This window comes from Littorina saxatilis, linkage group LG12, assembly GCF_037325665.1.
Source record: "Littorina saxatilis isolate snail1 linkage group LG12, US_GU_Lsax_2.0, whole genome shotgun sequence".
Taxonomy (NCBI): domain Eukaryota; kingdom Metazoa; phylum Mollusca; class Gastropoda; order Littorinimorpha; family Littorinidae; genus Littorina; species Littorina saxatilis.
In genome coordinates, this window is record NC_090256.1 from 36531466 (window position 1) to 36557070 (window position 25605).

The following is a 25605-nucleotide window of genomic DNA, read 5'->3' on the forward strand; positions in this document are numbered from 1 at the left end:
AAATGAAGTCAATTTCTAACCTGTGTCGTGTGTTCGAAGGAGTACATCTCAGCGATGCCATTGCCTTGCAACCTCAAAGAAATATATTTTAATAACCCGCTAAATGAAGTTTTTTTTAGCGTGAAATAAAATCCGGAGATTTGCTTCGTGTCTTTGCTGCGACACAAAACCAAAACCAACTATAGATCTGCGGTGACATTTTGAGTTCGTTTTCGACATTGCAGTGAAGTTGCGTGGATCTTCGACGATTCCCGTTCGGTTTAATGTGGATAGAGCTTTGATAGAATGTAACTGCTTTGAAAAGTTACAACATGAGTCCTTGGGATCGATGTTTTTTTCGGTAAACTTCTTCGTATCCTTGACTTGACTTTTGACTTGAACAGATCCAGATCGGCTGGGGCTGTTGATCGCCTACACAGATGTATATGAAGTTGACTCGACACGGCGAACCGCCGAATCCGTGCCCTCTCGTCGGTCCTACCCCCAAATCCCTTACCAGCCTCAGACCCCACCTCACCATTCTAACCTCACTGGCGTACTATGTGTGATATCCCTTCCTCATGAAAGAGAAAGTGGAGAAAGGGGAAAAAATGAAGATTTTTCTTACTACACAATCCGGTAGTCTTTTTGTTGTTGTTAAATAATTATATTGCCAAACGTTATGACATTTTGGGATAATTGAACAAGTTTCAATACACATTGGCTGAGCACCTGTGTGCTCAAAGGAAATGTCGCTTGTTTTTATCAAAACTAATTTTCAATGGTCATTCGTGCAAACCGTCACACAAACATGCGTGCCTCTGAGTATGCGTGTGGCTGCTTTCATAGTTAGGGTGCAAGCGTTTTAATCATTTACCCCACACCAAAAGCCCCCCCCCCCCACACACACACACACACCGATACCTGTCAAATTCCCTCAGAATGCATGAACAATTCCGTTACCTCAGATCATCACCAGGAAAAATTCCTCCGCGTCCAAAATATCAGGACTTTAGATATCAGATACCGACTTTATGTAATGCGCTTCAAAATCATATTCACAAAGAGAGAGAGAGAGAAAGAGAGAGAGAGAGAGAGAGAGAGAGAGAGAGAGAGAGAGAGAGAGAGCTGGACACGAAGAAGGGAAGCTACAATCGCCCCAGGCCATATATACTATTTGTTTCCTGAGCCTGGACCATTGAGACGGTTACCTCATAGATCTGTTCATTCTTCAGTTTGTCGGTGTCAAAAGTCCACACAACCGTTCTTTGTCCCGTTCCCGTACCAACCAAGGGCTGCTGCCACAACAATGGAACGCTGCGCAAACGGCCGTTCATGAGAGTGACAGCTGTAACAGCAAAACTAGTGTGAAACATAAGTAATCAATTTATCCACTTGACTATATATATTCACAACAGGGACCTATCACTCTGCTTTGCATGTTTTTATGCCTACGGATTTTCAAATACTCTGCAACACATGTAACCCAAATTCAACATGTGCCCGTACAATACCGCGTCTTTTATGAAAACATTGCTTCGGCCATGTTGATTTTAGCGACAAGGTGGCCGCGTTTGAGTTTGAGCGAATTAATGTCCTCCTTGGTGGCGTGAAGGAGGGCTAGTTTGCTGTCAAAGCCCTCTTTAGAAAGTTCCTCCGCCACCGTGCTGGGGAGCTGCGCAGACCATTTGTCGAACCGAAAAGGATCTCCGCTGGATTCCATTCTAAGAGCTTGTGAAGAGCGCTGCTGCGACGCGGGCGCAGGTAAAAAGCCAAGTGAGCGGCCCACTGCTGGTCGGTCAAACATACCTGACATCAGCTCACAATTTAAGACACAAATGCACCATAAAAGCATGCAGGCCGAGGGGTTGTGACTGGTGGTACCCACCAGCCACAGGCACAGTAAAAAGAGAGTTTAAATTATATTTATACTAAATAACACTTTAATCAACCAATTTTCTTGTTCGAATTGTAAATCGCTTTGAGCTGTAAATCATGACTTGTGTTATTGAAAAGTGTTTTCTTTTCTATTTTTCATTGTTAGGTGGATTTCAGCGTTTTAGTACAAGCAGTGGCTTGCAAAGACTCACTCAATTTGTGTGTGCGCTTGAAAGCGCGCACGTGTTTTTGTGTGTCAATGTGTGTGTGTGTGTGTGTATGTGTGTGTGTGTGTGTGTGTGAGAGTAAGTGTGTGTGTGTGTGTGTGTGTGTGTGTGTGTGTGTGATCAAAAGTTGACGAGGGCGGGCGGGGGAGGGGGGGGGGGGGTGGTTGGTGGGTTGGGATTGCGCCGGGGCACTAAGGACACTAATTGTTTGTACTGCGATTCAGGCAAAACTACGGGACAGATGTTTATGTAACCTTGCAAACAAGTGTTCTGACCCCCACCCCTTCACCCGCATTCAAACACTTGGGTCAGTGCTCTTTCAACTGACCTGCTAGGCTCACAAATGATTTGTAACTTCACCTTTTTTCAGCCAAGATATGGGGTGGGGCGGGAAACATTTTTGAGTAAGAAAAAAGGAAACTCTTTAAAAAAAAATTGTTAAAGGTATTGTGAACAGTGAACTTATCTGTATTCAAATGTGGTTTAATTTGTGATGACATTTTGTGTTATAACGTTTTTACCACTAAATTAAAACAGTCTGGTTTTCTTCGCGTTTTCGATGTACACTCTTGATATATAAATACTGACACTCCTCTTACAAACTGTTTGATCCACCCTGGTGTGTGTGTGTGTGTGTGTGTGTGTGTGTGTGTGTGTGTGTGTGTGTATTTGTGATTAGTGGGGTGGGCGGGTGGTGGAGGGGGGTGGTATTGGATCGGGGGGGGGGGGGGGGGGGTGGGGAGGGGTTGGCAGGGGGTATCGGTGCACTAAAGGCACCAAGTGTTTGGGTGTTTGTGTTTGTATTGCGATTCAGAGAAAACTACTATACAGATTTTTATGAAACTCTGCACACTTCTCCCTACCACCTGACCTACTGGGCTCCCAAATGAATGTTTTCATCAATTTTTGTCAGTCAAGATATGGGGGTGGGGGTGGTGCGGGGATAATTGTGGAGTAAGCAATAAGGAAACATGCACGTTATGGTTTTCTTAGGTATTGCAACGGTATATATAGTGAAGTTAGCTGTGTTCAAATTTGTTTATGATCTGTCGAGCCAATTTTGTGTTACAGCGTTTTTGAGTGATAATTGTTGTGTACGCTCTCGCCAATCCTGGATAATTTTCGGCATGCACATTGATAAGTACCGTATTATAATAAAGTGATACTCTCCATTCTTTTAACTACACAAAGTAATGTTTTATTGATCTTTTCTAAAGATAAAAATGTCAGTTACGATGACGTTACGAATTACAGTGTTTTCTGTAAGGTCATATGTGTCCACCCGGTACCCCCCAAAACTGACAAAACTCTTATATAAAAAAAAAAGAATAAGAAAACAACGTTTTTTGTCTGTCTGCAGTTGTGGACATATAGCTTAGAGAAACATGTGCTCAAAATGTGTAATGGATTTCACGTGCGATTTTTTTTTCTTGGGTTGAGGAGAGGGGGTGGGGTGGGGGGGGGGGGGTGTATGCCCCTTGCTCAGTCTAAAAACACCCCCTTACAAACTAACTGATCTACCCTGGTGTATATATATATATATATATATATATATATATATATATATATATATATATATATATATATATATATATGTGTGTGTGTGTGTGTGTGTGTGTGTGTGGTGTGCGATTCATAGAAATTTACTGGACAGATCTTCATGAAACTTTGCACACAAATGTTCCGACCCCCAACCCTTCACCCTGATTCAAACTCATGTATCACAAGTCCAGCGCTCTACCAACTGACCTACAGCGCTCCCAAATTATTTCTTTTTATCATTTTTGTCAGTCAAGATAATGGGGGTGGGGTTGGTACGGGAATAATTGTGAAGCAGACAATAAGGCAACAACTTATTTTGTTTACAGGTATTGTAGATGTATACAGTGAACTTAGCTGTGTTCAAGTTTAGTTATGTTTCTGTCGAGCGAAGTTTTTTTAAATACGTTTTTACTACTAAAGGAGTGATAATTTTATGTGTACGCCCTCGAGAAACCTCGAACATTTTCTGAAAATGTACGTTGATAAGTACCGTTTTATGATAAAGTTATACTCTCCATTCATTTATATACACAAACTAATGTTTCATTTATTATTTGTAGAGCTAAATATGTCAGTTGGGATCATGTTAAAAATCGCAGTGTTTTTCGCAAAATCGTACTTGACAACCCCCAGTAAAAAAATTCTAAAAAAAAGTTAATACGTCAACCTCTTTTTTTCTTTGCACAGATGTGTCCATATTGCTTAGAGGAACCTGTGCACAAAATGTGTAATGTTTCTTTCACGCGATTTGAACACACAAGTAACCCCTTAAGAATCGCAGTGTTTTTCGCAAAATCGTACTTGACAACCCCCGGTAAAAAAATTCAAAAAAAAAAATTAATACGTCGACCACCTTTTTTCTTTGCACAGATGTGTCCATATTGCTTAGAGGAACCTGTGCACAAAATGTGTAATGTTTCTCACACGCGAATTTTTTTAAATACGTTTTTACTACTAAAGGAGTGATAATTTTATGTGTACGCCCTCGATAAACCTCGATCATTTTCTGAAAATGCACGTTGATAAGTACCGTTTTATGATAAAGTTATACTCTCCATTCATTTATATACACAAACTAATGTCTCATTTATTATTTGTAGAGCTAAATATGTCAGTTGGGATCATGTTAAGAATCGCAGTGTTTTTCGCAAAATCGTACTTGACAACCCCCAGTAAAAAAATTCTAAAAAAAAAGTTAATACGTCAACCTCTTTTTTTCTTTGCACAGATGTGTCCATATTGCTTAAAGGAACCTGTGCACAAAATGTGTAATGTTTCTTTCACGCGATTTGAACACACAAGTAACCCCTGAAGAATCGCAGTGTTTTTCGCAAAATCGTACTTGACAACCCCCGGTAAAAAATTTCTAAAAAAAAATTAATACGTCGACCACCTTTTTTCTTTGCACAGATGTGTCCATATTGCTTAGAGGAACCTGTGCACAAAATGTGTAATGTTTCTTTCACGCGAATTTTTTTTAAATACGTTTTTACTACTAAAGGAGTGATAATTTTATGTGTACGCCCTCGAGAAACCTCGATCATTTTCTGAAAATGCACGTTGATAAGTACCGTTTTATGATAAAGTTATACTCTCCATTCATTTATATACACAAACTAATGTCTCATTTATTATTTGTAGAGCTAAATATGTCAGTTGGGATCATGTTAAGAATCGCAGTGTTTTTCGCAAAATCGTACTTGACAACCCCCGGTAAAAAATTTCTAAAAAAAAAATTAATACGTCGACCCCCTTTTTTCTTTGCACAGATGTGTCCATATTGCTTAAAGGAACCTGTGCACAAAATGTGTAATGTTTCTTTCACGCGATTTGAACACACAAGTAACCCCTTAAGTCTCCACTAAAGTTTCCAAAATGTTTCATTGTAAACTATTCACCGGACACACGGTGTGTTCATATTTTGCGCCGATTTCTCCTGACATTTTTCACTGTAGAATTTTCACAGGACCAACATTCTGATGTTGGCGTTTGTTATCACATGACCATGGCAACATGGAAGCGATTTAACCCTTTATCGCTTGTGACCACAGGACCAACATTCTGTTCAAATATGGCGGCGATTTAACCCTTTATCGCTTGTGACCACAGGACCAACATTCTGTTCAAATATGGCGGCGATTTAACCCTTTATCGCTTATGACCACAGGACCAACATTCTGTTCAAATATGGCGGCGCCTACATGGACCTGGACGTGATCTGGACTAGCCGGGTACCCGGGTGGCTGCTGAGCTACCCGACAGTGGTCAGCTTGGAGTGGGTACGGCAGGGGGACTGGCCGGAGACCTTCAACATGGGGGTTCTCATGGCACAGCAGAGGGCCCCGTGGTTCAAGAAGTTCGTCCCCACCCTGAGAGATTATCGCGACAGCAGCTGGGGCCGAAACGCCATCATGATGCCCTACAGAGCGTACGAGCGGCAGCCTGACTCGCTCTATGTGGACAGGTATTTACAGGTATGTAGGAGGTATTTGCAGGTATGTATTGGAGGTAGTTACAGGTATGCGGAAGGTATCACAATGTGTTTGGGTTTGGAATCAAAAAACAAGAAAGGTAGGTTGTTGGAACGTTTGTTATTGACAAAACAATACATTCACAGATATTTCAACCCAACGGTCTTTTAAGTGAACAGACAAACAAATAGTCACACAAAACTTATCTTGATAGAATCAGTTTACGCCCACTCGTCAGGAAGCCGAGCGAATGAATCTTTCATTTTAAAATTTTAAAAAGTTTGGGTTTTTGTTTTGATTTCCTCGTTGTACATTGACAAATATCTACTTGCATGTGGAAGGTATCACAATGTGTGTGTTTGTGGGTTTTTTATATCTTCATTTTACGTTGGCAGTTATTTACAGGTGAGTCACAGAATTTTTGCACCATTTTGTTGCGTCAGAATGGTTCCCTTTAGAACCTATGACGGGCGCAGTGGCGTGGTGGTAAGATGTCGGCCTCCTAATCGGGAGGTCGTGAGTTCGAATCCCGGTCGCTGCCGCCTGGTGGGTTAAGAGTGGAGATTTTTCCGTTCTCCTAGGTCAACTTATGTGCAGACCTGCTAGTGACTTAACCCCCTTCGTTGTACACGCAAGCACAAGATCAAGTGCGCATGGAAAAGATCCTGTAATCCATGTCAGAGTTCGGTGGGTTATAGAAACACGAAAATACCCAGCATGTCTCCCCCAAAATAGGCGTATGCTGCCTGATTGGCGGGGTAAACACGGCCATACACGTAAACATCCACTCGTGTTAAAAACATGAGTAAACGTGGGATTTTTAGCCCATGAACGAAGAACAAGAAGAAGAAGAAGAAGAACAAGAAGAAGAACAAGAACAAGAAGAACAAGAACAAGAAGAAGAACAAGAACAAGAAGAACAAGAACAAGAAGAAGAACAAGAACAAGAAGAAGAACAAGAACAAGAAGAACAAGAAGAACAAGAAGAACAAGAACAAGAACAAGAACAAGAAGAACCTACGAGCGGCAGCCTGACTCACGGCGGTACGACGGAGGTATCACAATGTGTGTGGGTTGTTTTTTCGGATCTCATCCGTGTAAGTTGACAGGTATAAACAGGTGCGTTGACTTTTTGCACACTTTTGTGACAAAATGTCCAGACAGATGAAGAAGAACAAAAACGCCATACAGTATTATAGCCATCGGTAAGTGTCAAGTTCAAGTTCAAGTTTTTATTAGTCCATAACCCCTGGGGGCATTTTGAACAATGAATACAATCATAATAGTATTATATACTAATATAGTAAATAAAATAAAAATAAAAATAAACAATTATGAAAAACTGTTACAAATTCTATTAATAAAGTCCAAAATATTCTTTAGCAATTTCTTTTTCTTAGTAGCAAACAACTTTTTAAATGTAAGTGCATTAGGTTTTTTCCAATAGTAAGGTGGTAACAACTCAGCTCTTTCTTCTTTGAAAAAATCACAGACAAATAAATAATGGAATTCATTACCTATGTCTTGTGATACACATTTGGTGCAAGTTCTTTCTGACCTTGGGTTGTTAAGATAACGTTCCTTCTGTACAGGCAAATTGTTATTTAATGTTCTAAACTTCATCATTGAAACACATTGCTGATATGGCAGGTGTGTGACATAGTCTTCACATACAAAAATATCTTTAAACATTCGATGATTCGATGATTCCAAAACATATTTTTTGTTCCAACTTCTGTAAACCATTTATGGATATACTGGTCATACAAGCTTCTTGTTACTTTCTTTTTAAACCATGCGCTTGAGTATTGAACATTTTCTTGAAAAGTTCAAAGGCCAGAGAGACCAATTTCATTTAAGGTTTTTTCAATAAAACATAAATAATTAGATTCAATCATCTTGTTGATATACAATTTATAAGTAAAGCAATACACGATACTTGTAAAACATTTTTTATGAATAGGACTAATCAGTTTATACCAATAGCAAAGCATTCTACATTTCATATTAACATCTAGTGGATATCTTCCAATTTCACCAAATATCATAGCATTTGGGGTTGATTTTTTTAGTTTGAAAACAATTTTATAAAAACGCAATTGGAGTTTAGTAGCAAGTTCACAGGAACCAAAACCCCATACCTCACATCCGTATAGTAAAATTGGAGCAATCATTTTATCGAACAGGTCAACTTGTATGTCCACAGGCTGTGACAATTGTCTACAAGTACGCAAAAGAACAAACATTGCCCTTGAGGCACGATTATATAGATTCTTCTGTGCGACTGAAAATGTATTATTATATAGTCCAGGTATGGGTAAGCAGTCGTAGGCCATTCTGATAATCATCGGTCCACGCTATCGCTCAGGTCTCTCTGACAGGATGAATAATTACTACAAGCATTAAAGGGAAATCTATCAAAACAAGAATACAGAGTTATCTCCCATATGTTTTTCGCTAATGTTTCTGATAACAGACGAAAGACGAACGTGATTGTAGAATGGCCGACTTCGACAGTGATCTCCGTTATGTTCTTCACAGTTATGATAAAGACATCGTTCTAAGGTCAAAACAAGTCGACATTTTGAGACTGCTGTGGGAAGGAGACCGTGATATTGTTGCATCACTCCCAACTGGTTAGGGAAAAAGTCGTCCGCTCCGTAGCCATTTTGTTATGATCACGTGACAAAGTTGGTTATCACTCGTGACACTTTTGCCATATTTATCCGCGAATGATAGCTCGCTTGACACATAACAATTCCTTTCTAAATTTAACAAGTCGCGTAAGGCGAAATTACTACATTTAGTCAAGCTGTGGAACTCACAGAATGAAATTGAACGTAGTCCGCCGCTAGTGCAAAAGGCAGTGAAAGTGACGAGCCTGTTTGGCGCGGTAGCGGTTGCGCTGTGCTTCCGATAGCACGCTTTACTGTACCTCTCTTCGTTTTAACTTTCTGAGCGTGTTTTTAATCCAAACATATCATATCTATATGTTTTTGGAATCAGGAACCGACAAGGAATAAGATGAAAGTGTTTTTAAATTGATTTCGAAAATTAAATTTTGATCATAATTTTTATATTTTTAATTTTCAGAGCTTGTTTTTAATCCAAATATAACATATTTATATGTTTTTGGAATCAGATGAACGTAAATTTGGATCGTTTTATAATTATTTTTATTTTTTTACAATTTTCAGATTTTTTGATGACCAAAGTCATTCATTAATTTTTAAGCCACCAAGCTGAAATGCAATACCGAAGTCCGGCCTTCGTCGAAGATTGCGTGGCCAAAATTTCAATCAATGTGATTGAAAAATGAGGGTGTGACAGTGTCACGATCGGGTGACAGAGACCAAGAAAGTGTCACTCAGTGGAGTGCCTGTTCTGGGTCAATGTATGATAGAAAGCGCCTGTGCGTGATATTGGACACAGCAGAGTTTTTGCTGACAGTGCTCCCGAGCACGGATGTTTTGAAACGCACGAGCTTCACAGTGCAGGTTTCTGCTGTCATAGGGCTGACGGTTTTTTTCGCTGACAGCGCGCACGGGATTTTCAGGGATTGAGTTTCTCGTGTCTTTTTCCTGCTTGGGGAGGCAAAACTGTGTATAGCTGGACTGGTTTGGTGACAAGGTCAGTCACGTGTATTTGGCTAGGTGGTCTGTCAGAGACTCAAGGACGACACACTTGACACCCAGCGGCAGAAGGGGAAGGACCTAACACACAGTTACTAGAGTATGATGGTTTTTCACCGAGTATCATATTCGGCACTCTAGGGGAACTTCCACAAGTTATTCCTTTCCTCTGCCACGTATTTTGCTGAGGACAAGTCGTCACATTTCCTTCGTCGGCGATGGCTTTCGCATAAGGATTCGACAAGGGGTTCTGGACGTTTTGGGTCACTGTTGACGAACAGAGACTGTTCCAGGGAGGAGGCGGACTTTGCTTCCATTGAGAGTTACAATCATAGGCTTTTGAGGTAATAAATCATTATTTAACGCTGTTGATGAGTCTGTGTTGTGGAATGAAATACTCTCTGTTGTTCTTTCCAGGTTAGCGCATAATTTACTCTCTGTGACGCTAAAATACTAATCTGTATATGGTTTTTGCAGATAGGGAGAGAAGGACGGAAAATGGCTGTTTTGTTGTTGTAAAAAGTCAGTTTTGTGCAGGCCCACGTGCTCGATGAGATATTTAAAGATGACATGTTTTAAGGTGGTGGGTGAGGGGTAGCTGACATGTTTAGTGCACCGATGCTTTCTGTTTGCAGCCTTCCTTCGTTCGTTCGTTTCGTTCGTTCGTTACGTTCCCGTAACATCGGCACGGCTGACTCTGGCGGGAACTGTTGAGGCTACGCTAACCAGGAGACCGGCTAACCAGGAGACCGGCTAACCAGCGGACCGGCTAACCAGCGAACCGGCTAACCAGCGGACCGGCTAACCAGCGAACCGACTAACCAGCATACCGGCTAAGCAGCAGCAGCAGAGATAAAGCTAAGTGCACCATGTCGTACGCACCCCGTTGACCACCGTTGTCTTTTCGTATCTATGATTTCATTGGAGTAGTGACAACGTGGGGTGTGTGACACCTGCACGAACTAGAGCTTTTCGAACAGAACATTCACATTTAACTATATTTACACGGGTTCAGCGTGTTCCTATAATTTTCTACATACTACTGGCATTTTGTCAGTGAACACTGGCCTTTTACGTGTTGAGAACGTAAAAGGAACATATTTTGAGTGAAGGCTCGAGGGAGGTGGAGAGTTTATACATAAACAGGCGTCTGAAACTTATACTTTTGTTGACTCTATTTAATTGTATGCCTGCGAGAGTGGATCGTGGTGTGGTTAGTTAATTAGTAGTAATTAACCGGTTCATAATCACCTTAAGTGATATATTGAAACGTGACACATGGGGGCCAAGCCGGGATTTACTCAGTTAATTTCCAACTGATAAAGACCCACCAATTAAGGATAACTAAGAGCAGATAATCTCGTCAGTGCTCGACCTATTTTCTGCTTGGTGCTACCCTTTTTTGTATAGTTTTGATCATATACCACACCTTAAGCGATTCACATCTTGCAGGAAATGTAAATTGTAATTTGTGAGTTATTGTATGCGCTAACTGTGATTACTACCCTTTCCTTTGTTTGTGAATCTTTGTTGTTGTACGTTCAGAGTTTTCCGTTGCAGAGAGCTGAGCGGGGTTAGCGGATTTGTTATTCGTTTTACTCAGTTTTCTCTACATTGTTGTTTCGCATTCTGTAACAGGTTACATTTCTACCGTCTTGTTTTACTTGGATTTTTCTCCATATTTTGACTTTGTTGGAATTTTGGGGGGGAAAGGTCCGAGGACTTCTGTCCTAACCAAGGCTGTGGGAGACACTCTGTTTCACCGCAAAAAGCAGCCGATAAAGTAGGCCACGGCTGTGGGAAACACTTTGTTTCACCGCAAAAAGCAGCCATAAAGTAGGCTACGCGTTTTGTTCTACACCGTTTGGATTTTTCTTCTGCATTTTTCGGTTGCTGGATTTTTGTATCCACCGCTTTCATCACCGCGTGTTCTAGCTATAGCTGCGTTAGACTTACTTTTGTAATAAAGCTTTGCTAAAACTAACCATGGCTACAGGGGGATCTCCTACGAAGAGATTAACTTTCGAGACTCCTGGTAGCGAGGAACAGACAGAGCGAGACGCACGCGTTAGAGCGCGTAGTTTGCTTAAGCGCAAGGAGTTAGAACGTAAGGAAGACATAGAGCGACAGACGAGAAAAGAAGAGCTTGACAGACAAGAACGACAGGCCGAACGTGAGAGACAGGAACGACAAGACGAACGTGACAGACAAGAACGGAAAGAGAAAGATGAACGAGACAGACAAGAAAGGGAACGACAGGCCGAACGACAGGCCGAACGTGACCGACAGGACAAGAAAGAGAAAGACGAACTTGACAGGCAAGAAAGGGAACGACAGGCCTAACGTGACCGACAGGAAAAGAAAGACGAACTTGCAAGACAAGAAAGGGAACGACAGGCCGAACTTGACAGACAAGAACGACAGGCCGAACGAGACAGACAGGAACGGAAAGAGAAAGAGCAGGCGGATCGCGATCTCCAGCTAGAACTAGCTAGGCTACAGGCCGAGAAGGGTACGCTTACTCAGGCTAGCGCGCCGACGTTTGTTGCCGACCGTACGAGACTGCCGACGTTCGACGATGACAAGGACGAGCTCGACGACTTTTTACGCCGGTTTGAGCGCATTGCATCTGACCAGAAGTGGGAAGAGGCCACGTGGGCTAGCCGCCTTAGCACCTGCTTAAAGGGACGCGCATTGCAGCTCTACAACGCTTTGGAGGACGACGAGGCGAGAGACTATCAGGCACTTAAGAAGGCGTTACTCCAGCGCTTTAACCTGACTGCTGAAGCCTACAGACGACGTCTGCGTAACAGCAAGAGACTGAGCGGCGAGCTGAGTCATCAGTTTGTGGCACGCCTTAACCTCTACCTGCGGCGCTGGGTGGAGATGGCCGAAAAGGACTGGACCGTCAACGACCTTGCCGACCTCATAGTCATGGAACAACTGATGTCCAGCCTGCGACCTGAGGTGGTGACCTTCGTGCAGGAGCACCAGCCCAAGACTACTCAGGAGGCAGCCGACTGGATCAGAGTGCACGAGGACGCCCAGGCGATCTCCGGCAAATCTTCAGGCTCACGGCCAGGAAAAACGGGAAATTCGGGTTCTTCAGGACCCAAGGACGGGAAGGACGATCAGGGACACAAGGGATCGAGTTCCAGAACTGACATCCAGTGTTACTACTGCAACAAGCGGGGCCACGTGAAGAAGGACTGCCACAAGAGACAGGCTGACCAGAAGGGCGTTCATTTCGTTGGCAGTGAGGAGTTCAGGGACGTCACGAGCTCATGCACCATCCCACAACTCTGCGTTCCGTGCTCCAGGAAACATTTCCAGCCCCACTGCAACGTCTACGTTAACGGAGTGAAGGGCGAAGGTCTGCGGGACACAGGAGCAGACATGATAGTGGTTCGGGCGAGTCTAGTTCCAGCTATGGCCTACACAGGAGACAGCATCAGGGTGAGAATGGCCGAGGCATCTCACGCTTACGACTTGAACACGGCAGTGATCAAGGTCGTAACACCGTTGTTCACGGGGACCATTGTGGCCGTCGTCATGGACGATCCTCCATGCGACTTGCTCATTGGAAACCGGGTTCAGTTTGTGGACGGCGTCACCAGGGAGGTTCCCGTTTATCGGTCTCCCGACGTCATTTCAGTGCTCACGCGGGCACAGGCGGAGCGAGAGGACAAACCTCTCAAACCCCTACCTGCTGCACGAGCTGCCCTGGGGAACGTGACCCCCGCGCTTCTCGCGAAGGCTCAGGATTCTGACCCGACCTTAGCTACTCCTCGGGAGCACGCGAAGTCGGGGAAGGTGAAGCTGAGCGGGAAGCATGGGAGGTCAAGGTTCCTCAGGGACAAGAAGTTGCTCTACCGGGAGTTCAGCAACCAAGAAGGTACATTCAAACAGGTTGTCGTGCCTCGCGAGTTTCGCGAGGGTGTCATGGCAACGGCACACGACTCGATTCTGGGAGGTCATCTTGGCACCAAGAAGACCACGGATCGTGTCTGGCGCCACTTTTACTGGCCAGGCATCTGCACGGATGTCCGACGTTTCTGTGCGTCCTGCGATAAGTGCCAGAAGGTGGTTGCCAAAGGAAGGGTGAGGAAGGTCCCCTTAGAGAAGATGCCGCTCATCGACGAACCCTTTCGTCGGGTCGCAGTGGACATCATCGGGCCCATCTTGCCTGCGTCTGAGGACGGAAACAGATACATTTTGACCATGGTGGACTACGCTACTCGATACCCAGAGGCGATCCCTCTGAAATCGATTGAAGCCACGCGAGTAGCTGAGGCTCTGGTTACTATGTGGTCCCGGCTGGGAATTCCATCAGAGGTACTCACCGACAGAGGCACGCAGTTCACGGGAGGAGTGATGGCGGAGGCAGCACGACTGCTATCACTGGAGCAGCACTTCACCACTCCTTACCATGCTCAGTGCAACGGACTGGTGGAAAGGTTCAATGGCACCTTGAAGACCATGCTGAGGAAACTAGCTCAGGAGAAACCACGCACGTGGGACAGGTACATCCCAGCATTGCTTTTTGCATACCGCGAGGTTCCTCAGGAGAGCTTGGGCTTTTCCCCATTCGAGCTGTTGTACGGCAGACAGGTACGCGGTCCCATGGCTATCCTGCGTCAGGCTTGGACAGACGAAGAAGCTGACGAGGAGGTGCAGACGACAGCGACCTACATCGTAGAACTCAGGAACAGGATTGAAGAGACCTGCAAACTGGCTCAAGAGAACCTGGGGAGAGCAGCACAGCGTTACGCGCGAGGATTCGACCGCAAGGCACGGCCGCGCAGCTTCAAGATTGGAGAACGGGTGTTGCTACTTCTACCTGTCAAACACAACAAGCTACAACTGCAGTGGCAAGGACCTTTTGAGGTGACAGCGAGGGTGGGCCAGAACGACTACAGGATCATGATGCACGGGAAAGCACGCCTGTACCACGCCAACCTGCTGCGCGCCTACATAGAGAGGACAGCCTACGGGGAGAAGAACAAAGACCAGAAGAACAAAGACAAGAAGACAGAGAAGGTTGCAGTCATCAGGGGTGAAACGAGGGGTTGCTCGTTCTTGAGGACGACCTTTCTGTCTGGAAACAGACCATCAACCTCTGCAATATCTTCAGGTTGCAAGGTTGGCAAACGCCAGACTTATGCGCTGGGCGTTGATTCTCCAACCGTACCAATTCACGGTACGCGTCATTCCGGGCGCCAACAATGTTGGAGCTGACTTTCTCTCTCGGGCTGTAGAGGAGAACATGACTGTGAGCGAAACCGAGGTTTCGTCTTGAAGAGGGGAGGTGTGTCACGATCGGGTGACAGAGACCAAGAAAGTGTCACTCAGTGGAGTGCCTGTTCTGGGTCAATGTATGATAGAAAGCGCCTGTGCGTGATATTGGACACAGCAGAGTTTTTGCTGACAGTGCTCCCGAGCACGGATGTTTTGAAACGCACGAGCTTCACAGTGCAGGTTTCTGCTGTCATAGGGCTGACGGTTTTTTTCGCTGACAGCGCGCACGGGATTTTCAGGGATTGAGTTTCTCGTGTCTTTTTCCTGCTTGGGGAGGCAAAACTGTGTATAGCTGGACTGGTTTGGTGACAAGGTCAGTCACGTGTATTTGGCTAGGTGGTCTGTCAGAGACTCAAGGACGACACACTTGACACCCAGCGGCAGAAGGGGAAGGACCTAACACACAGTTACTAGAGTATGATGGTTTTTCACCGAGTATCATATTCGGCACTCTAGGGGAACTTCCACAAGTTATTCCTTTCCTCTGCCACGTATTTTGCTGAGGACAAGTCGTCACATTTCCTTCGTCGGCGATGGCTTTCGCATAAGGATTCGACAAGGGGTTCTGGACGTTTTGGGTCACTGTTGACGAACAGAGACTGTTCCAGGGAGGAGGCGGACTTTGCTTCCATTGAGAGTTACAATCATAGGCTTTTGAGGTAATAAATCATTATTTAACGCTGTTGATGAGTCTGTGTTGTGGAATGAAATACTCTCTGTTGTTCTTTCCAGGTTAGCGCATAATTTACTCTCTGTGACGCTAAAATACTAATCTGTATATGGTTTTTGCAGATAGGGAGAGAAGGACGGAAAATGGCTGTTTTGTTGTTGTAAAAAGTCAGTTTTGTGCAGGCCCACGTGCTCGATGAGATATTTAAAGATGACATGTTTTAAGGTGGTGGGTGAGGGGTAGCTGACATGTTTAGTGCACCGATGCTTTCTGTTTGCAGCCTTCCTTCGTTCGTTCGTTTCGTTCGTTCGTTACGTTCCCGTAACATCGGCACGGCTGACTCTGGCGGGAACTGTTGAGGCTACGCTAACCAGGAGACCGGCTAACCAGGAGACCGGCTAACCAGCGGACCGGCTAACCAGCGAACCGGCTAACCAGCGGACCGGCTAACCAGCGAACCGACTAACCAGCATACCGGCTAAGCAGCAGCAGCAGAGATAAAGCTAAGTGCACCATGTCGTACGCACCCCGTTGACCACCGTTGTCTTTTCGTATCTATGATTTCATTGGAGTAGTGACAACGTGGGGTGTGTGACACCTGCACGAACTAGAGCTTTTCGAACAGAACATTCACATTTAACTATATTTACACGGGTTCAGCGTGTTCCTATAATTTTCTACATACTACTGGCATTTTGTCAGTGAACACTGGCCTTTTACGTGTTGAGAACGTAAAAGGAACATATTTTGAGTGAAGGCTCGAGGGAGGTGGAGAGTTTATACATAAACAGGCGTCTGAAACTTATACTTTTGTTGACTCTATTTAATTGTATGCCTGCGAGAGTGGATCGTGGTGTGGTTAGTTAATTAGTAGTAATTAACCGGTTCATAATCACCTTGAGTGATATATTGAAACGTGACAGACAGTGCCGCCTCAACTTTTACAAAAAGCCGGATATGACGTCATCAAAGACATTTATCGAAAAAATGAAAAGAATGTCCGGGGATATCATACCCAGGAACTCTCATGTCAAATTTCATAAAGATCGGTCCAGTAGTTTACTCTGAATCGCTCTACACACACACACGCACACACACACACACACACACACACACACACACACACAGACACACACACACACACACACACACACACACACATACACCACGACCCTCGTCTCGATTCCCCCTCTATGTTAAAACATTTAGTCAAAACTTGACTAAATGTAAAAATTACACAACACCAAGAAAAATCATTATCGACGATCGCGAATCCGTGCTTATATCAATAACACATTACGAAAACCTCTAAATATGTAAATAAAAAAATTAAAAAAAATAAAAAAAAAAATAAAAATTTTAAAAAATGGATTTCCTTTCCAGAGAAGGAAAACAAAGGCATCCTGTCAGGGATAAATGAGATCCGAAGGGAAGTAACTTATTTTGACCTGAGTTCACGATGAGTCGTTGGCAGGTTAAAATACAAACCGTTACTCCATGCTTTGCCCAGGGCACATTGGACACTGATCTTAAATTTCTGTGCAGGTGATGAACTTTGACGGCATCAGTCACCCTACCTGGCAGTCAGATTACCTGCGAGACATGAGCGACCACAGACTCACGCAACCTTTCAACTGGAGTGACGTCAGGTCCCTCCATCTGACGTTTCCCGAGCCCGTTCCCTCACTGACGTCATTTAAGGCTTTGAGAGAAGGGAAGGATGTGTTGGCCGAGATAGGGCGTTACGTGCTGGAGAAAAGTCGCAGAACTCATCTTTTGGATTCGGGGATCAGTTTTCGGTGAAGAAAGCAGGGTGTACACGCAGGAGAACAAGAAAGACACTGAAATCGGATTGAGTGAGGTGCTGGTGTGGGCTGATTGCGTACAGACTGGCTTGCATGATAAGGTGTGTGTGTGTGTGTGTGTGTGTGTGTGTGTGTGTGTGTGTGTGTGTGTGTGTGCGTGTGTGTGTGTGTGTGTGTGTGTGTGAGAGAGAGACAAATGTGTGACAAATGTGTGACAAGAGAGATATTTATTTCAAAGACTTCTGTTACGTAAAAATCGATGTGCTTGCAGTGATGTGAAAACAAATCATTCGTCTAACACACACACACACACACACACCGCACACACACACACACACACACACACAAACAAACAAACACTCATACACGCACGTACACATACACATACACGCACGCACGCTCGCACGCGCGCAAACACATGGACGGTAGCTGTGGAAAATAAACAGTTCCAGAATTTAATTAAGAACGATCCACAAACGCATACAACAGCCGGGAGAAGCAAAAACCAAAAACCAAAAACACGGTGTTTCCATCAACATGAAATAGTAATAGAAAACAAAAGATAGTTTTTGAACAGATTGAAGAACACAAAACGAAAAGGTTTAGAAAATGAAAAGGTATAGAAAAACATCAAAGATTCCCCACACGTATTAAGTGACAGCAAATGAACTCATGGTCGTGTGTGTGTGGAATGGATCTTTAACTTCTTCTTCTTCTTCTTCTTCTTCTTCTTCTTCTTCTTCTTCTTCTTCTTCTTCTTCTTCGTTCATGGGCTTAGACTCCCACGTTCACTCATGTTTTTAGCACAAGTGGATTTTTACGTGTATGACCGTTTTTACACCGCCATTCAGGCAGCATACGCCGATTTCGGGGGAGGCATGCTGGGTATTTTTGTGTTTCTGTAACCCACCGAACTCTGACATGGATTACAGGTTCTTTTCCGTGCGCACTTGATCTTGTGCTTGCGTGTACACACGAAGGGGGTTAAGTCACAAGCAGGTCTGCACATAAGTTGACCTGGGAGATTGGAAAAATCTCCACTCTTAACCCACCAGGCGGCAGGGACCGGGATTCGAACTCACGACCTCCCGATTAGGAGGGCGACGTCTTTCTACCACGCCACTGCGCCCGTCGGATCTTTAACGAAGAGTATGAAGAAATGTGTAGACGATCAAGAAGTGCAGGTTCAGGTGCGCCTTGTCGAACTAAAAAGACATTTGAGGTTCTTGGAAAAAGTCGAGGTCCAAGCTGAAATATGAGGGAGGATATCTTGAATGCACAACAAAACAAATTCGAGTCTTGAATCCGGCTATATGTTAAACTATATGTTTAACTCACCCCGCTATACTTTACCTCACATGTGCAGTGGGAAGAGATGACGGAAGGGTTGACAGATCCCCCTCTCTAATCCCTCTTAATCCCCGAGTACGCTAGTACAAGGGTCCAGCAGACTTTAATTGTGTGTCTGTCTGTGTGTGTGTCTCGACTTAACAGCTTATTGCTGGGAAACTACTGGGCGCAGTTCGTTCAAAAGTTGATACACTAACTTGATAATAGGTCCGATTGATCGTATTAAAACTTCATAATGTTACCTGGGACCTAAATGCGAAATAAACCACAAAAAAACGACTTGGCGGTGGGAGAAATTCGCGGTGCAACAGCCAGCCAGGCAGTCTGATAGAACGGTGCAAGGTCTCGGCAAACCAAGACTATGCCGAATGGTACCGTAAACCAAGAATAGTGACGTAAGAAAATAGAATGTCGTCTTTTGATTTGGAACGTGAGGTGTTTTAGAATGGAGATGTGGTAGTGTGTGTGTGTGTGTGTGTGTGTGTGTGTGAGAGAGAGAGGGAGAGAGAGAAGGAGTGAGGGAGAGAGAGAGTGTGTGTGTGTGTGTGTGTGTGTGTGTGTGTGTGTGTGAATGTCTGGAGAGTACTCGGGTCCAGCGCGAGCGTTTTTTTTATACAAACTCAAACCCCACCTACAATCCTTTCTCAAATTTGCCAGGTAACTTCAGTGCATTTTGTTCGTAATAGAACGGTAGCTGTGACTTTAAACAGAAACTCTTGAAAAGCACACTCGTTTCACAAAATGCACTAATGATTTTTGACGTTTTACTTTTGCATTTTTAAATTTTCTCTAATCGATGGTATATGATGTGGTGTTTGAGAATCTGTTACTATCTAAGGGAAGCAACTGCTATAGATGTGTTAAGCAACTAACGAGAGTTAGTTCCCTTGTTACATACACTGATCATCTTCATGGCTGACAATAAACACAGCTTGCCCCCTCAAACCATCGTTTGTCGGCTTTATCGTGTACATGCATGGTGAACGTGTATCCACCTTCATCACAAACATCATATTGACGACGAGGATGGGATAAAAGTCAAAAATTAATAATGTTACGCTCCCCCAACGTTGTGGAGGCCCAGCGCATAAAAACAAAAAATCGTTGTCGTGGTCAACTAGTGAACTCTACTTATTTCGTTTGACAATATTCACCATCTCCGTAATACAGGCTGCCAAACTTCCGTTGTGAACACGTGTGTTTTTGTGGAGGTGCATAATTATCTTTGGTTAGAAATATTACACCCTCGTATATAATCTTCTTCTTCTTTGTTCATGGGCTTAGACTCCCACGTTCACTCATGTTTTTAGCACGAGTGGAATTGTACGTGTATGACCGTTTTTACCCCGCCATTCAGGCAGCATACGCCGAGTTCGGGGGAGGCATGCTGGGTATTTTCGTGTTTCAAAAACCCACCGAACTCTGACATGGATTACAGGGTCTTTTCTGTGCGCACTTGATCTTGTGCTTGCGTGTACACACGAAGGGGGTTAAGTCACAAGCAGGTCTGCACATAAGTTGACCTGGGAGATCGGAAAAATCTCCACTTTTAACCCACCAGGCGGCAGCGACCGGGATTCGAACTCACGACCTCCCGATTCGGAGGCCGACGTCTTACCACCACGCCACTGCGCCCGTCATAGTATATAAACGATTATGGAACGTAGTTGTCCATTTTGGCTGAAATGTTAAGTTTGTGTGTGCGTGTGTGTGTGTGTGTTGCGACTTGTTTCTTATTATTTTTTTCTGACTTCTGTCTCTGTCTCTGTCTCTCTCTCTCTCTCTCTCTCTCTGTCTCTCTCTCTCTCTGTTTGTCTATGTCTGTCTGTCTGTCTGTCTGTCTCTCTCGCTCTCTCTCTCTCTCTCTCTCTCTCTTTCTCTCTCGCTCTCTCTCTCTCTCTCTCTCTCTCTCTCTCTCTCTCTCTCTCTCTCGCTCACTCTCTGGGTTCACATGTTAATACGTAAGGTGAGAGATATATAACGTGTGCTACGTGGCAAGATGGCATATTTTCACTCAGCTTTCATTGCCTGTTTCATGCTCTCTCTGTTCCCAATTAGGCCTATATAAGCTTACAAGAAGAAGAAAAACTCATCCCTTCCCCCGTGACCATCTTGAGAATCAACACGGATCCGTCATGGCATTTGCATGCGCTGAGAGTATGTCTCCTCTTTGACACATACCACAACTCTAAAGCCTGGCTGATGATGAGCAGTGTAAGATGTAAGTTATGCTGAATTAATTAGCATCTCCGTCAATTTGCAAAATTAGGTCTATTTCAGCATGGAGAAAAAAATTAAGATAAAATCCCACTCAGTATTCCGAACTACCCACTCGAAGTATTTCTTGACACTCTTTCACTCTCAATCTCGTGACATTTCGTGAAATTCATGGTTTATAGCCAGTCCAGGCCAACCACAACCGACTATAATAACCAAGACTAATACTCATGAATTGAACTAGTCTGCGCTATGACGTAAAACTCACGAAAGTTGATCGTCATCGGGTACAAAGAAATATTACGAACAAGTCGACGCTATGACGTCAAACGAGCAATGGATGTGCGGCATCCCACGTTCAAGGTTTAGCAAAAGGCTTCAGGAACCACATCGAGTTTGGCCTGACGAAAAAGGAGTAAAGTGCCTTTCACTTTCAAAGCAAATAGAGATAATCTGCGACAAATAACAGACTTTAACCAAACTGACAGCCGACGACCGACAGCGTTCTTTCAACTCGGCGCAAAAAAACAGAAGTTTGGCGCAAAGGTTGTGAGCTTCTTCACGGGGGATAACCTGTCAAAGGCCGAACAGAAGCCGAAGGCCGCTCATGACACGTGTGAAGGCAAGTTTTGTCTGTTTTCTAGGTATTGTTTGATTTATGTCGGGATTTAAGGTAAGCTACTGATTCAGCGATGACTAAATTTGTTTCTCGATGCATAAAAAGTCAGGGAGCGATTGATATTTGCCCGTAAATAGCCTTCAAAGCTGAAAATGTCCGCGATCGAGCACCGGAAATGGCTGTTCGATGGGTTTTGCAAGTAGAAATGTGCTTTATTTCACCAAATCAGCTCGTATTTGGTGTGGGTACGGGATTCTAGAGGACGAAGGAGTCATAAGAGGTGCAAAGAAGTGCTATTTGGGAGTAGAATAAATCTTCCGAGACAGTAGACAAGAGAAGGTCATATTTGAGAGAAGCGCGTAGGCCGATTGTCTTTCCGACAAGCGAATGATACAGCAGATTAATCATTCGTTTTGACCAGAAACCTAGTCTCTAGTTTTTATGAATGAGTTTTTTTAATTAAAACAATCACGAGAACTCTCTCGCTTAGCCTAATGGCTGTTCGATGGGTTTCGCAAGTAGAAATGTGCTTTATTTCACCAAATCAGCTCGTATTTGACATCGGTTTGGTATATATATATATTTTCTAATCCTACCGCGAACTGGATAGCAGACGCGGCACGACTGTTGCACCACACTTTGAAGTAATCCCACACTTTGAAGTAAACTCAGTTTTTACTTCAAAGTGTGGGGGGATCTTCCCACACTTTGAAGTAACTTACTTCAAAGCGTGGGACTTTTGCATCGCCTGTTTGAGCCTGATGATTTTGTCCAAAAAAATGGCAAAGTCTTTTGGATGAGTGAACAGAAAAAGTGAGCGAGCCAAGAAACATAGTGATGTTTATCAGGCTTTAAGCAATGTCCCATTGTTGAGTGTGACGAAAACTCGTGGTGACGATTTTAAAACATGTTGGGTCACGCATGGTCCAACCTTACATGGTCCAACCTTACATGGTTTGGACCATGTAAGGTTGGACCATGTAAGGTTGGACCATGTAATATTGGACCATGTAAGATTGGACCATGTAAGGTTGGACCATGTTTTATTGGACCATGTTTTATTGGACCATGTAAGATTGGACCATGTAAGATTGGACCATGTAAGATTGGACCATGTTTTATTGGACCATGTTTTATTGGACCATGTAAGATTGGACCATGTAATATTGGACCATGTAAGGTTGGACCATGTAATATTGGACCATGTAAGGTTGGACCATGTAAGGTTGGACCATGCAAGGTTGGACCATGTAAGGTTGGACCATGTTTTATTGGACCATGTAAGGTTGGACCATGTACGGTTGGACCATGTAATATTGGACCATGTAAGGTTGGACCATGTAATATTGGACCATGTAAGATTGGACCATGTAAGATTGGACCATGTAAGGTTGGACCATGTAAGGTTGGACCATGCAAGGTTGGACCATGTTTTATTGGACCATGTTTTATTGGACCATGTAAGGTTGGACCATGCAAGGTTGGACCATGTAAGATTGGACCATGTAAGATTGGACCATGTAAGGTTGGACCATGTAATATTGGACCATGTAAGATTGGACCATGTAAGGTTGGACCATGTAAGGTTGGACCATGTAAGGTTGGACCATGTTTTATTGGACCATGTAAGGTTGGACCATGTAAGGTTGGACCATGTAATATTGGACCATGTTAGGTTGGACCATGTAAGATTGGACCATGTAAGGTTAGACCATGTAAGGTTGGACCATGTAAGGTTGGACCATGTAAGGTTGGACCATGCAAGGTTGGACCATGTTTTATTGGACCATGTTATATTGGACCATGTAAGGTTGGACCATGCAAGGTTGGACCATGTAAGATTGGACCATGCAAGATTGGACCATGTAAGGTTGGACCATGTAAGATTGGATGGACCATGTATGATTGGACCATGTAAGGTTGGACCATGTAAGGTTGGACCATGTAAGGTTGGACCATGTTTTATTGGACCATGTAAGATTGGACCATGTAAGGTTGGACCATGTAAGGTTGGACCATGCAAGGTTGGACCATGTAAGATTGGACCATGTAAGATTGGACCATGTAAGGTTGGACCATGCAAGGTTGGACCATGTAAGGTTGGACCATGTAAGGTTGGACCATGTAAGATTGGACCATGCGTGACCCAACATGTTTTAAAATCGTCACCACGAGTTTTCGTCACACTCAACAATGGGACATTGCTTAAAGCCTGATAACAAACATCACTATGTTTCTTGGCTCGCTCACTTTTTCTGTTCACTCATCCAAAAGACTGCCATTTTTTTGTGGACAAAATCATCAGGCTCAAACAGGCATGCAAAAGTCCCACGCTTTAAAGTAATTTACTTCAAAGTGTGGGATTACTTCAAAGTGTGGTGCAACAGTCGTGCCGCGTCTGCTATCCAGTTCGCGGTAGGATTAGAAAATATATATATACCAAACCGATGTCAAATACGAGCTGATTTGGTGAAATAAAGCACATTTCTACTTGCGAAACCCATCGAACAGCCATTAGGCTAAGCGAGAGAGTTCTCGTGATTGTTTTAATTAAAAAACTCATTCATAAAAACTGGAGACTAGGTTTCTTGTCAAAACGAATGATTAATCTGCTGTATCATTCGCTTGTCGGAAAGACAATCGGCCTACGCGCGTCTTTCAAATATGACCTTCTCTTGTCTACTGTCTCGGAAGATTTATTCTACTCCCAAATAGCACTTCTTTGCACCTCTTATGACTCCTTCGTCCTCTAGAATCCCGTACCCACACCAAATACGAGCTGATTTGGTGAAATAAAGCACATTTTCTACTTGCAAAACCCATCGAACAGCCATTTCCGGTGCTCGATCGCGGACATTTTCAGCTTTGAAGGCTATTTACGGGCAAATATCAATCGCTCCCTGACTTTTTATGCATCGAGAAACAAATTTAGTCATCGCTGAATCAGTAGCTTACCTTAAATCCCGACATAAATCAAACAATACCTAGAAAACAGACAAAACTTGCCTTCACACGTGTCATGAGCGGCCTTCGGCTTCTGTTCGGCCTTTGACCGGTTATCCCCCGTGTTCTTCTGCAAACAGCATCGCGAATTCTACCTTGTTTCTTCGGTGTAGCCGTTTTCTTAACACAGTCTACAAAGCTTTGCCTGGAACGTGACACCCAAACGGTCGTTCTGTCCAGGAAGGTTCGTTTAAGCACAGTGAACCAGGAAACCGAACAAGAATTTAATTTAGTTCTCCAGTCCCCAATGGGGCTGCTCCACTGCCTCTCCATGAGACAGCTGGGGTAGTAGATGAGCTGGTTCGGTCGAGTGAAGTGTCGTGTTTGTGGTTACCTCTTCTTCCCTTGCGTACTGTGGGGCTTTATCCCGCCGCTCGACGAACTGTGGATGATGGCTACCTTCGGCATGACCCAGATGATTCTCTACACCCTGGACCACCTGCGGGGGATGCTCTTCCTGGCCACCCTGGTGCTCATCTTGTGGACCAAGAACATCATCAGACGCTGGTACAGGAAGCAGGTAGGTGTTTGACGATGTACTCGATCACCTGAGAGTTCTGCAGCAATTTGCTGAAAATGGGAGGGATAGGCATCAGGGCTGGACCGAGTAAATGAGAGGGAGGGGCTTCCAACATGAGGCAGGGGTACAGGGGCTGGACTTGGTGTATGAGAGGGAGGGGCTTCAAAAAAGAGGTAAGGGAACAGAGAAGGCGAAGGCCTTGGGAGTAAGGTCCCCCCTGGTGCAGTTGAAATTTTGTGTTTGTAAGGGATATCTCGGGTCTCTTCTTGAGAAGAGGTACATTTTCCCCGTTTTGTTTTGTCGTAATAAAACGTTCCAATATCATACCTTTTTTTTATTCTGAATTTTGATTGCTACGCTGGCAGTTTATTTGGGTTTTTTATTACCTAAAACA

The 25605-nt window shown here is 44.0% G+C and overlaps 2 protein-coding genes across 2 annotated transcripts in view; both read left to right on the forward strand.

Annotated features, from left to right (window-relative positions):
* LOC138981279 (uncharacterized) overlaps positions 1-17549 on the forward strand; it is a 35051-nt gene extending 17502 nt beyond the window's left edge. The window contains exons 11-12 of the mRNA XM_070354128.1: positions 5794-6100; positions 17243-17549. Of these exons, the coding sequence (XP_070210229.1) occupies positions 5794-6100; positions 17243-17500 (565 nt within the window). The 3' untranslated portion in view covers positions 17501-17549. The remainder of the gene's footprint in view (positions 1-5793; positions 6101-17242) is intronic.
* A 7213-nt stretch (positions 17550-24762) lies between these two features.
* LOC138981292 (uncharacterized) overlaps positions 24763-25605 on the forward strand; it is a 5371-nt gene continuing 4528 nt past the window's right edge. The window contains exon 1 of the mRNA XM_070354154.1: positions 24763-25211. Coding sequence (XP_070210255.1) covers positions 24984-25211 — 228 coding nt within the window. The 5' untranslated portion in view covers positions 24763-24983. The remainder of the gene's footprint in view (positions 25212-25605) is intronic.